Source organism: Heteronotia binoei, chromosome 4, assembly GCF_032191835.1.
Source record: "Heteronotia binoei isolate CCM8104 ecotype False Entrance Well chromosome 4, APGP_CSIRO_Hbin_v1, whole genome shotgun sequence".
Taxonomy (NCBI): Eukaryota; Metazoa; Chordata; class Lepidosauria; order Squamata; family Gekkonidae; genus Heteronotia; species Heteronotia binoei.
The window spans coordinates 47,232,848-47,247,137 of record NC_083226.1 but is presented as its reverse complement, the minus strand read 5'-3'; the positions used below and the strand labels follow the sequence as shown (position 1 = coordinate 47,247,137).

At 42.5% G+C, this 14,290-nt stretch overlaps 1 protein-coding gene across 17 annotated transcripts in view; it reads right to left on the bottom strand.

The window, feature by feature from the left end:
- Positions 1 to 5,070: 5,070 nt before the first annotated feature.
- The window catches only part of ELAVL2 (ELAV like RNA binding protein 2), a 191,872-nt gene continuing 182,652 nt past the window's right edge, over positions 5,071 to 14,290 (bottom strand). For 12 of the 17 annotated variants that reach the window (XM_060237210.1, XM_060237214.1, XM_060237203.1 and 9 more), the window contains one exon: positions 5,071 to 7,840. In XM_060237210.1, the coding sequence (XP_060093193.1) occupies positions 7,510 to 7,840 (331 nt within the window). In that variant the 3' untranslated portion in view covers positions 5,071 to 7,509. The remainder of the gene's footprint in view (positions 7,841 to 14,290) is intronic. The other 5 variants (XM_060237204.1, XM_060237216.1, XM_060237206.1 and 2 more) reach the window with 1 other exon arrangement.

The window sequence follows — 14,290 nt, the reverse complement described above, 5'->3', positions numbered from 1 at the left end:
GTCGTCCAGATACGGAAACAGAGAAACCCCTTGTAACCGGAGGAGCGCCACAAGGGTGACTAAGACTTTTGTGAACACTCTTGGCGAAGACTTTAAGCCAAAGGGCAGGGCTCTGTACTGGTAATGACACCCGTCGTAGGAGAAGTGAAGAAACCTGCGATGTCCCTTGGCGATAGGGATATGAAGGTAAGCTTCTGACAGATCTATGGAGGCCATGAAGTCTCCCCGTTGGACAGCCAGTAGTATGGATCTCAGAGTCTCCATCCGAAACTTCTTTGTAACTACCGACTTGTTCACCCACTTCAAATCCAATATCGCCCGAACATCTCCGTTCTTTTTGGGAACTACAAAGAAGACTGAATATGTGCCTTGCAATTTTTCCAACTCCGGGACCGGTTCTATGGCTCCTATCTGAATCAGATGGTCGATGGCCATCAGCAAGGTATGATGTTTCTCTAGAGACTGAGCTCTCTGTACTTCCAGGAAACGGCGTCGTGGAGGTGAATAAAATTCCAGGGAGTAACCGTTGGTAACTCTGTCCAACACCCATCTTTCTGAGATCGTTTGATGCCAAACGTGGGAGAATCTCTGAAGCCGCCCCCCTATCCGACTTAGGTCCAATGGACCCGCCCAGTCAACCTTTAATGGGTTGGCTTTGTTTTCCACCGAAGGAAGCTCTGCCATCTCTGGTCTTTGGTTGCCACTTTGTTCTGTATTGATTGAAGGGAATTTGTCTTGAGTCTCTCCGATTTCCACGAAAGGACTGAAATCGTTGTCTTGTTCTGTTGTCACGTCTCTTGGAGGGCAGTACTTTTTTCTTATTCCTATCCTCTATGAGGTATCTATCTAGGCCCTCCCCAAAGAGTGAGGCCCCTTTAAAGGGAACCGCAGCCACTTTAGCTCTAGCTGAGGGGTCCGCATCCCAATTACGTAGCCAGGTATTCCTTCTAGCCGTCACACTGGAGGCCATGGCCCTAGCCGATAGTTGAACTGCTTCAAGGGTAGAGTCTGATGCAAAGGCAGTAGCTAGCGTAATTTTCTTAAGTGAGTCCTTAACATCCTTAGGCAGATCCCCCCTCTTAGCTAGATCAGAGAGCCACATGTATGAAGCCCTACAGAAAAAAGACGTGGTAGCTGACACTTTTAAGGAACTAGCAGAAGCTTCAAAATCTCGACGTAAAGCCTGCTCTATACACTTGTCTGTCGGATCCCTTGGCATCCCATCTGCATCCATAGGCAGTATGGAGTTAGAGGCCAAACTGTTGACAGGGTCGTCTACCACTGGTAGCTTCAGCCTCCTGGTCGCCTCTGGGATAAAGGAGAAGAACTTAGAAAAATTTGAGGAAACCGTCTTAGGCTTGGCTGGATGTTCCCACTCAGATCTGATTATAGAGAAGAACCCAGAGGGCAAAGGAACCTGTAGAGGTTTTGAACCTGACTTGGGAATGATATCCTCTATTGCTGCAGGGAACTCAGCATTCTCCTCATCCTTAGATTTTGGAATATACTGTATCTGTAAAGTTCTAATAACTTTTGGGAGTAAGCGTGGATACACGTCTGCAGGAAACAGTTTGGAGTGAGCAGAGGCTGCCCCCTCCTCTTCCTCAGAGAGTTCCCCAGTATCTGGTGACGAAGAGCCATTAGACAAGTCAGAGTCCTCTTCTTCTTGATCAGAGGACACAGGATGCAATTCAAACCTACTGCGCTTGGGAGGCCTTATGGGAAAACTTTCCTTTTCCTTATCTACCTCCCTGTGTTTCTGTTTGGCTGCCCTCTTAAGTGAAGGAGTTGGGGTGGCAGCAGAGGCTGCCTGAACCTCTTTTTTGACCAGCTCTTGAATCCAAGCAAGAAGATTAGACTTAGCTTCATCTGCTGAGGTATCAATCTGATGATCTTCTGTCCCCTCTTCCTGTGCTGGAGAATCAGCCAACTCCAACTCACATGTTCCCTCCTCCAACATTGCTGCCATGGGAAATCTGGTGGAGGCGGCCATCTTAGAATGAGTGGCCCTATAGAACACAAGAAGCATATGCAAAATGGCTTCCATTCCCGCCAAAAAAACCTCCCCCCCCAGCATTAACCTGGTTTTAACTCCCTTTCCCTTTCCCAGGGGCCATATCAGATAGGGCCACCCCTCCTGAATGCAGGAGTAAACTGGAAAGACAGCAGGAAAGAAGGGAGTGAGGGGTGGAGTGGGGGGGGGAGGCTGAGAAAAAGACGTCTGAAACCCAGAGACCTTCATCAACCCCCATCAGCTTGAGCCGCGGGAAAGCATGGGGCTTGGGTAAGGTCTAAAGACCTCCTCTCCCCCTAGGGACCCTCCAGGGTTCCCCCCACTTTTGCCAGGCTTACCACAACTTTGTGTTCCCTTCCAGGAACTATTGCACCGATTGCGCTGTCTGTGGTGCTTCGGGAGGGCAGCATGAAACTCACGAGTCCTCTCCCTTTGTCCGGCTTCCCTCTGAGCCTTCCCTTCGATTTGCTGCTCCGCAGGCCCCCGGGGTCGCCGGAGTGCCTTTGCTGGGAGCTGAAGGGGAAGATCGGTTTACAGCCCCAGGCACGCCTGCCGAGCTGGGAGGAGGCCGGAAGATGAAAGGGCGCGAACGCGTGCCTCTGGTGTGAGGCTAATCAGGCGCTCTCTTTCAGTGCGGGAGGGATTGCTCCCTCGAAGAAAAAACAGCGGCTGGACTTTTCTCCCTTGCCAGGAGATTCCTTTGCCACTGAGATCAGGTAATTAATCATTGAACTAACTTTCTTTCTTTCTTTCTTTTTAAATTTCGGGTCAAGAACCTCAAAGGGCTCTAAAGCACGTCCTGCTTCGATTGCAGGACTAAACAAACTGACTTCTGAGGATCAAGCACCTCCCCTTCGGGTCAAAGTTTGTTAAGCTCTGCAATCGAAGTGGAGGAGCTATGATCCCAAGAGTGAGGACTGGCCCACTCCTGGGACCACTGGAGAATGTGACTGCGTAAGCCGTGTATGAAAATGGTCTGGCTCTCCCATTTGTGTCAGTCAGCTCTCTGTGACAAGTTGATCACTTTAATAATCTCCCCTCTAAAATGATTCCCTTGTCTGTTGCTTCAGTCATCAAAATTTACCCTTCAGATAATGGCAGGGTAGGCACTGGTAAAGATACAAACAAATTTTGGTTTATTTAAACACTTGGGCAGGGAAGGAGATTGATATTTACATAGGTTTTTTGGTTTTGGATTAAGTAGACAGTAATTTAAATATAAATAGAACTGCATTTGAGGATGCTGGCTTCACCAGAGATGATTTTAGATATAAAGTTATTTGGCTTTTCCTACAGGTATTACAGACCCTAAAAGGTTTTGTCTTAGAGGTTACTTAATCTAGATGTCCTGTTACACTTCACACATTATAATCATACAGTCTTGAGTGCACTCTGCTTTGTCCTTTTTGTTAAGACTAAGGTCTCTCTATTGGATCTCTTTTCTTCTGGCAAGATAAGTATTCTCTTCTCTTTAAATGCAATAACTTTGTCTTTTGACTTGTTTAGGGCCTTTCGAAGCCACCTCTAAACCCTCTGCCAAATCCTTCTCTTTCAGACAAGTAGTCTTTGTACACTGGACCTTAAACTTAGAACTGGAGAACAACAATTCCCTCTCAAGATGTGTGTGTGTTTTTGTTTTTCACAGAGAGACTATTAAACTTGTTGGGAATTGTCTCTGACCAGAGCCTCTTCTAGGTTCAAAGTCACACCACTCTGGCTGTGAACCAAACTCTGCTTCAGGAGTAGACTCTCAAAAGCAACTACTCTCTGATCCCTATGCTCTCCAACTGTCCCCTCTTAAAACACTTAGCAGAAGTTCCCCCCATCAGAGTGAGTTCTATTAGATGTCACTCATATGCACTGCCTCTAAGCCTGCATAAATCTGCTATCCATCACACCCTCATAATACCTGCTAGGGTTTTCAAGGCAAGAGACTGGTTTGCTATTACCTCACCTCTGTATAGCTACCCTGGTATTCCTTGGTGCTCTGCTATCCAAGCACTAACCAGGTCTCACCCTGCTTAGCTTCCAAGATCTGAGGAGACTAGGTTAGCCTGAGCTATCGAGGTCAAGCAAAGAGCTTTTTTAAGTAACGAATTATTCCTAGCTTATATGATTTTTCCATGATAAATGCTAGTGGATCAGAGACAGTAAGCATTTGAAACTGGATTTGTCTAAATAAAGGCAATTTATATCAACGGTTTTGCACCCAGATGCTGCTTTCAATATTACTAGCAAGGAAGCTGTGATTCACATGATTGCTTTTGATTCTGATACAGTGTTGCAAATCTGTACAATTATACACCACAGAGAACTACTCAAGGTAGGTCTTTAACAAATATAATTTTTCCTACTTTAACTTTTCTTTCCTTTGGGACTAACATGGCAACCCATGCAACACTGACTGAATAATCAAAGCCTCTTTTCATTAATAACAAACCCTAAGGTTTCTTCAGAGCAGGGAAGGAAATTCATAGCCAGGTGCCAAAACTAAGGTGGAGTCCAGTGTTCTACCTGTGGAAGTGATGTGTGAAGAGAACTTTTGAATGAGAAAATGTGGAAATAGAATTCAGAGAGTTCAGGAGAAGGAAAGCCTAACAAAACATTTCTGGTTGGCATAAGTAGCTCTCACAATATTGAGGCACTAAGTGATGTGTTTCCCACCTTCTCAACACGCACATTTGCAAACCATTTGCCCCAAAGGCATAGTTATCTTCAGAAGACTCTTCAGGGGCGGAAATGATGTCTACATGGCAATCTCCAGAACTTCTTGCTGCTCAGAGAAGTATGGAGTGCAAAAACTTAACAGTCTTACAACTTGAGAGCATGTTAACTTTAGTAGTTTATCATGCAATCTTTCCTGAAAAACCAACCTCCAGAGATGACAGATTCTTCCTGAATGCTTTTTACAGTGGTAGCTCCAACATCTCACTAATAGAATTTGAAATGGTGCTAAAAATCTAGGAAGAACCTTAACACCCCCCCCATACATACCTTGGAAGACCCCTCCAAACAAACCAACAAAAATGCTAAAGATCTGTGCAAACACACTCTTCTTTCCCTTCAACTTTGTTTATTGATGTACTGAACATGAAAAAGTACAAAGGATCCAAACACAAAAGAAAACATGTACAGCCTCTTTTTTAAATACTGAACAGAATATATTTTTCTACTCCAACAGATGTGAATTAAGTCATACTGTACAACTTCAAATAAATACCAGCCTTACATTTTATTAAGTGCTCTGATAAACAGTGCAAAGTGAAGCCCGATACACATGCCTTCTCATCAATGCCCCCCGTTTTGTTTTGCTACAGTAATACATAGTAGCAAAGAATGTAGGTTCTGTTCTCCCCCACCCCCCACAATGGATCTCTTTATTTTCTGAAAAAATTGTTTCAATGCACAATAGTTTTTCAGTGCACCTAGAAAAAGCATGTGTCAGGAAGCCAATTGATTTTTTTAAGTAGCATTGACTGGGTCCAGCATGAAACGTCGCTTGTCACTTTAGCACACTTTATTCTCCCACAGTATATGTACTGTACTATACTGAAATTTTATAACTACATTTTAAAAAATAAGAATCAAAAAAAGCAACTGCAAAGATCATGTACAAGTATGTTAATGCATAGCACACTGCTTGTTCTAAGGGGAAGCATATGAGCATCTCAGTTTATACAAAAAGCAGGACGTAACTATATAGTTGTATCAGTGCATCCTGGGGAAGGCACAGCAGCCTTCAGCTTTTTAAAAATTTATTATAAGCTAGATGCTAATCAGAAAATATCTGTACTTTTTTGACCTTAAATTTCTTCCATACATGGTAAAGACTTTTATTATTTCCCCAAATAAGTGATTTAAGCGTCATACAAAGTTAAATTTCAATAGCATACAGGTATTTATGATTCTGGTATGAAAAATGTAAGGAATTTGTTCAAAACCTATGGTTATACTCATTTTTTACCACAAACATATTTATAAACAAAAATGTAGCATCACCATAAACAGCTGAAGCTAGACTATCTACAGACAAAATTTGCAACGTATCTGATACACTGTAAATTCAAGTCCCCAGGACAACAAAAATGAATAAGCAGACCTCAAGTAACAATGTTAATGCCATTTACAAAGAAAACAAAAATACAAAAACATTCAAAATCTGAACATCACTTGGCATGTTAAATAAAGAAAACAAAAAACCAGAAGAAAACCCAAAATAGTAGCTGAAAAGAGGTTCATAAACGCAAGATCTTATTTACATTACACAAAGCTCAGGTGTTAGCCTTGAACGTAACTTTCAAAATACCTTCAAATATATCCAACGCAAGACTGCTTCTTCCTGGTCTGCCATTAAGCAAACCATGTGCAAACGTCTTTTTTTCTTTAAGACAAAACAATTCTTCAAACAATACTGCAAGTACATCACTAAACACCATGAGCTCTATCTGAAGGGAATTCTATAGGAAGAACAGATTTTTTCCCCCATCTCAGTTAATTTAAATTTCTTGCCTGCTCTTATATACTTTTAAATGTTTTTTTTTTCTTTTGTTTCAAAATCACAAGTTAATGTGAGCCACTCATCACATAGTAACCAGGATGTTCAGAGACTGCACCAACGATTACAAAAGCAAAACCAGCAGTGCTTTCCCAGTGATTCCACTTCTTGAATAACAAAGATCTCTAAAGAATTTCTACATCATAAATCTCTCTAAAGTTTTATCCCCCAACCACTGCAAATTTCCTGGTAAGTTTTAAAAGCTCACTAGGTGTCATATGAAGAGATTTCTCAAAGTATTCAAGTCAAAATATTTGTTCCAGGACCTGTAAAAAGTTTCTCCAAATTTTCTCTTTTTTATAAAAATAGATGCTTTGTTTTGTTTAAACCCACATCAAAGAGGCTCTTATCTCTTTGGCAAGGTACTGCTTTACGAAAAGTTCTCCAGTAATCTTACAATAAGCTTTTATAATGCACCACCCCCCTTCCCCAAACCCAAATCATAACTACAAAATAAATACTTTTAAACTTTATAAATAAAAATGTAAACTTCGAAAAACACTTTTCTTGAACAGACTAAACAGCAAGGCAGTAAAGTGTAAACCAAAAAGGAACTCAATACAACCAACTTAAAGATTATAACACAAAGCCTCAATATCTACTCACAGGTTCAAGGCAGTCGTGTAAAAGAAATTTCTTCCCTTAGCGCAAACATTTTAAAAGGTCCGCCTTCTTCAAAGAAGGCAATAGATGCATTGTGACAGGTAAAAACCCTGTACCTCTTGTCCATATTCAAACATAAGATATTTAAGAAGTTTTAATTCAAATACTAGCAATAAAAAATCTCGCATATTTCTTAGGATGCTAGTCTTTTTTTTTAATACCCCCCTCCCCATCTCAACACTGACTTACAAAGACATTTACTAATGTATAAAGTTTCTTTTTTTAACTTGCCTTTGTTGAATAGTTTTCAAATATAAATTGGGCTGAGGGCAACTCATTAGGCTTTGTGCGTTTTGTTTGTTTTAAATGAGACCTGCAAAACTCTGTCTCCAAGGCGGTATCCATTCAGGCTGGCTATTGCCATGGCTGCCTCATCATAGTTTGTCATAGTCACAAATCCAAAACCTTTGCACTTGTTTGTGTTGAAGTCACGGATGACCTTGACGTTGGTCACGGCGCCGAAGGGTCCAAACATTTGCCACAGGATGCTCTCGTCCGCATCAGGAGCTAAATTGTATACAAAAATGCACCATCCGGTTCCCGCGTGTCCTGGGATATTGATCCCAGCCAAACTGGTCATTCCATCAATAGTCATTGGAGAAAACCTACTAACCAACAGGGAGTGGGGATGGGGGACACAAAAGAAACACAAAGCTTTTTTTAGTTCCAGGAATGAATTTAAAGATGCAATCTATTAGCTTGTAATAACAAAATGATGATTATTAAACCCAAACCCTTTCTGCACAATTAAGTTTCATGTTGTAAACGAGCATAGAGCTATTTCATGTAGCTTTCCTAATTTGTTGGGAGTGACTAAATTTTCTCAGGACGGATAGCACATATAATTTACACCAAGGAAAATCAACATTCAGCCCAGGTGCTATTGAATTCATAGCTATAGTGCAATAGTGGAATAGAGTGATTAACGTCAAACTAGAAGACCGGTTGGAATCCTCAGCCAAGAGCTTCACTGGGAGATCCTGGGCCAAGTCACTCTCTCGAAGCTGTTGTTAGGACAGACTGGGAAGGGGACAATCATCCTCCTAAGCTCCTTGGAAGAAGGTCTGGAGAAAAATGCAGAGAACTTCCAACATGTTGTGAGAAGTAGGTTAAGGCTCCCATGAGCCTCTGGACAGGCTTCCTTGATATAAGACTCTGGAGTCAAGTTAAAGTAAAGTAAAGGTAGTCCCCGTGCAAGCACCAGCTATTTCTGACTCTGCGGTGATGTTGCATCACGACGTTTTCACAGCAGACTTTTTTAATGGGGTGGTTTGCCATTGCCTTCCCCAGTCATCTACACTTTTCCCTCAGCAAGCTGGGTACTCATTTTACTGACCTCAGAAAGATGGAAGGCTGAGTTAACCTTGAGCCGGTTACCTGAACCCAGCTTCCACCGGGATCAAACTCAGGTGAGCAGATCCTGTACTGCAGCTTTACCACTCTGCGCCACGGGCTTCTCATGGAGTCAAGTTACCACATTAGAAATAGTTTATTACAATCATACCCCACACTGAGAGACAAATACCAGCTCTACCAGTCCTCAAATGCTGTCACTACTGTCTCTACATGAACTACGTATCTTTGGGACCACTTCTCTCAATATGCCCTTGGAAGAGCAATATGCTCCAGTGATAAGAACCTTCTGGAGGTCCCCAGCCTGAGAGATCCAGTTGTCCTCAACCAGGGCCAAGGCACTTTCTGCCCTGGACACCACCTCCCCATGGAAGTCTCTGCCAGAGAACATCTGGGCCCTATGGGATGTATTACCTTCCTGTAGGGCTTGCAAGGCAGAGATGTTCTGCCAAGCATTTGGTTGAGGACAGCAATCGTCTGGCAATCTCATACTCCCCCCTTCCCACCCAGGGGGCAGACTGAAACTATCATCTTCTTGAACATAGGATTTAGTATTATCTATCAGAGGAAATGTTTTAATTTTTAATTTAGAATATAAGTATTTATTTCTTATGTAAGTCACCCCCAACCCTCTTGTAGGAAAGGGAAGCCTAGCAAACTGAATGACATAAATAATACTGTTCCAAATGCAACTCCATACAGCCTTTTTGTATGGAGAGTGACATTCTGATGAACAGGTCTACTCAGCTGGCATATTGTTAAAGCCATTGGTGAAGTCCATGAAATGTGGTTACTTAAGGATGAAGACCACATGACTGGTATTTTTCGTTCCCCTGCCTCCACCATGTGTACCTTGACATTATATGCAGCTTTATTATTTGGAGGTAGTACGCATCTACAAATCCAGATGGATTCATTTGGGGAAGCAGCTGCAGTAACAAATCTTGCCAGGAAAAGCACTTGGCTAAGAGTGTAAGCAGGTCAGATCTTGAATAGGTAGTTTTACGGAATTCACTGTTCTCCTAACTTCTGGGTCTCATTTGCATTACAGAATTCATACTAGCCCTATTCACATGTTACAGTGAGTGCATGTACAACCTGCATGTAAGTGTGTACACCTGTTTATAAGAGCCAACACAAGTTCATTTTACATATTAAACTGTAGACCAGTAACTGGATAAATGTGGATTTTAAATCATATTCAGCTATGTGTGTATGATGTAAAACAGACCACTGGGTACTTACTGTGAAGGGTCGTTCTCCTCAAATGAAAGGAAGACATCTTGATGGGCATTCTCTCAGGGAGGCAGGAACAACTTTTTCCCCCTTCCTGTCTCTGCTGTGGGAGCCACCCACCCATCAGTTCTGGCAACTCCAAAAGCAATTAAGCTACTTTATACTCTACAACTGGAAAGAACAGGTAGCGTATAACATTAGGGAAAGACAAGACAGGAAGGAATCCTACAGAAAACTGGTTGCTTGACTGCATGACTGGTTGGTGATTACTTTGGAGGGACAAGATGTCCTCCTTTCCTCAGAGGAGAAGGACACTTCACATAAGAATCCAATGGTCCATTCTCCCTCTGAGGTGGAGGACATCTTGGTGTGACCTCCCACAACAGTGTCCTCATGTTCCGGATGGGTCTTCTGTGTCTATTATGTGTTGGAGAACTCTTTTGCTGAAGGCAGCATCAGCTGAATTGTAGACATTTTGTAGTGTTTAATCAACATAGAAATGGATGACTACATCGTCTTGCATACGTCTTTTACTGTGGCATGTCTAGTGAAGGCTACATTAGTTGCTGCACTTCTAATAGAACAAGCTATGATTCCATGTGGAATATCTAGTATATGCAATTTGTTAGCTTCAATGATACACTCCTTGAGACATCTGCTGATGGCTGGTTTGGGCATTTTATTCCCCATATTAAGTGGAGGAATAGAGATAAATAAGGTATCTGTTCTTCTGATGTGTTCTGAGTATGAACACCTTTAGTGCTCTCCTGACATCCATATGCCACCTCTTTGCCCTTTGGTGACTGGGATTCAGGCAGAAAAATGGAAGGCTGATCTTTTGAGAATTCTGGAATGTAGAGTTAATCTTTGACTGAAAGGCTAGGTCAGTTCTTAGCACCACCTTATCTCTAAGGAAGACACAGAGCTCAGATTTGAAAGAAAGTGCTCCAAGCTCTGACACACATCTTGTGGAAGTGATTGCCACTATGTATAAGGTTTTCATTCTCAGCCACTTCAATTCAATCTAATAGACTCGAAGGGAGGTTTTGTGAGAGATGGTAGTACTGCAACTTCCAGGATGGGAACCTATGCACCTGTGGAGAGTCTTATATAGATGCTTCCCTGAGGAATCTACATATGTGTGGGTGTCATGAGAGACTGATACCTTTGGTTTGAGTCAATATTGTGGCTAGTACAGCCACTTGTCTTCTGAGGGTAGCAGAATGCCATCTTGTGAAAAATCTAAAATAGACCTGATTTTAGAATTTGGCATCTATTCTCTTACACCATCAAATGAATGCCTTCCAGATAACATCATGTATTCTGTTGGATAGGATTGTCTCCTAGATGCAAGGAAAGTGTCCGTGACCTTTTGAGTTATAACCTAGTCTCAGGAAGTTATCCAAAATTGCATATATGTTTGAAATTAGATCCATAAGACTTGTGAGAGACATTAGTAAGGAGTATCTGCTTCGTATTATGGATGTTGCACCACTACCTTTGTCTTTCTTGCCTTCTTGTCTGTGAGGAATAGATAGTTGGATGTGGCATCCATGAGGACCCCTAGGTGTTCCAGTTCCCACATTGGTTCCAGAGAACATTTGTGAAGGTGATGTCCCTGATTAACATGTCGCCTAGTTAAGAACTGATGTGTTCACCTTGTTTTCTTAACTTCACAACTGGTTTGATTGGTAGTTTGGAAAATATCCTTGGGGCTACAGAAAGGCTGAAAGGGAAGGTCCTGAATTGAAGATAGTTCTCCCTGATACAGAAATGCAGAAATCTGTGATGACCTTAAAATATTGGTATGTAGAGGTAAGCCTCTATAAGGTCTATTGAGGTGAGGTACTTCTCCAGTTACAGGGACTCAGTGATTGATGTTCTGCTTCCATTCTGAAATACCTGTTTGACAAACTTGTTGGGCTATTTCAAATCAAGTACTGCTCTCCAGTCCCCGTCCCCTCCCCTTTTTAAAGAACCATAAAGAAAATACATTCCATGCCTCTTCTCTGAATGAGGGACAGGTGCTATAGCTTGAATGCTGAAAAGATGCTTGACTGCTTTGAAAGTTCTGAGTTGTTTTTGTGGGTTTCTGTGGGTAGGAGATATCACAAATCACTCTGGTGGTATCTGTTGAATTCTATGATGTAACAGTTGGTGACTATTTCTATTGCTCAATTATCTGTCTGCATGGGAATTAGTCCAGACATCCCTAAAGTGAATCAGGCATCCTCCCACCAGAGGGGGTAGCAAGTCATTGCAATCTGCTCTATCTGATCCGGTGTTTGGTTGGTGTTGAATCTGGGATTGAAGTTTCCTCTTCTGAATGACTGTCTTAATTGGTTCCAGTTGGACCTTCTGGATACTTGTTTGAATCTAGGGATTGTATGCGGTGTACTAAAGGAATAACTTTTGAATGGTTTTCTGCCATTGCACCTTAAGAGTCCTGGGTAGGGCCTTTTTCTTATCCCTGCTCTCCACTAGAATTCTGTTGAGAGCATCACCAAACAACTTGCCCCTCAGAATGGGTAGGCTGATACAATGGCCTTTGAATGGTAATCTGCTTGCCATGCTTGCAACCATAATATTTTTCTGACTGCTGCTGAGGCCATGGCTCTTGATGTAAAGAGTAAGAGTCCATCAGTGACTGATGTGGCTTTTGAGGCGGTCTATCAACACCTTTGTTGATTTGTTGACTGCTGTATGGTATCAACTGGAGCACCTTTCTAGTCCAGACTATGGCAGCCCTGGAAACAATAAAGGCTGTGGTGGATGCCCTGATTGCCATGGCTGTGACCTTGTGTGCTTTCCTTAGTGTCAAGTCACTTCTTATATGACCCTCACCATCCTCTGACAAGAGTCCTCAGGATTGTAAAGCAGTGACTGGGGCATCAAACAATAGTTACCATCAGGGGTCATTTTGTAGAAAAATAGGTGGTGGAGCTCATCCAGGGATCCTTATGCAGTTGTACATACTATTCAATGGACAAAGAGGTGGAACTCCCAGAAGGAGGAGGTGGAACTCTCAGAAAGGTTCAGGGGCTGTGCTCCTGTGAGCTCCCACTGAATCTGAGGGCCTGGTTAGCAGTAAAAACTCACTGGCATAAGATGGCAAAGCATAAAGATGTTAAATGAATCCCAGGAACATCCTGTTGGCCACGTGTTTTGCCCATTCTGTTTTCAACAGCTTCTCAAAAAACTCTGGGAAAGGAAAGACTTTTTTCAGTTGAGCATGATCTGGAAAAGAATTCCTTACTTTCCTTTGGTCTGTGTTTTAGATCTGAAACAGCTGTGGCCTGATCCTCTCTCCCCAAGGTCTAATGATGCTACTGTTTTTGATAACAGATATTGGCTTGAAAATTTTCAAATCAAATCATATTTGAAAAATTCTAAAGATTGCTCAGGGGCCTCAATTTTTCTTCTTCCTAGTCTGAGAGGAATTGTCCCCTGTTATCGAGATTACTCTCTGAAGAGGGATTGTGTCCTGGTAGTAGGCTATCCTTTTTCCGTTGGCAAACTGTTTTTGTGCTTCCTCAGTTGGCCATTTAGCAGTCTCTTTAATTAAAGAGGTCCTTCTTGAACTGGCATGCCTTGGAGAGAAAGGAGAGGAAGGGCAACAGGATAGAGGTCTGTCTGGTCCAAGACTACCTTGCTGACAGAAACTCTCAATTTTCCCCCTCACTGTCTGACTTATTAAAGAAAAGAACTCTGGTCCAGGGGCTGTTAAATTACCAATCTGTTGACCTTGTTTGCTGGCTCTATCAAGTTATGAATTGGGTGCTGCCAATTGCTCTCACCAGTTCCCGTGCCCGTCTGACTCATGGAGGTTATAGGCTTCTCTTTGCAGCTTCCTGCTGAGCCTTCAAAATGGCTGCCACTCACAATCAGTAGATTTGAGTGGGCAAAAGCTTCCACAGCCATCTTTGGAGTGCAGCATTTTTTTTTTGGTGCACTTTTGTGGCTCCTGAACAGGCATCTCTGTGAGCGTGGCTATAGCAACCCTGTTAGGGTCTGTGCCTGCCCAATCCAGAATTTTTCTGGCTCCCGCTGCACCAACTCCATGTCGGAGAAGAAGTCATCACTGTCTTCTCTGGGAGCCCTAAGCTGAGCAGCTGAGCAGGGCACGCTATGAAAGCTGTTTGTGTAAAATGGATACCACTCTGATGCGGACTGATGTCTTTGCTCTCTTCTTTCCTGAGCTGGAAGATGACAGAGGAAAGAGGAGCAAAGAAGGTAAGATTAAGAACAGAGTATATAGAAAAGTTTTAAAATGTGAGTCAAGAATACAGAAAGGAGCAAGATAACTGAAATGAAAGTAGGAAACTCTACTGACTAGGTGCTCTGCCTGGTGAGGCAGGAAAAGAACTGAAGAGTAAGTGATTCCCACAGCAGAGATAAGAAGAAAAAAAAGTCATTCATGCCTCCTTGAGAGAATGGTGGGAATCACCCACCAAGATGTACTCCGCCTC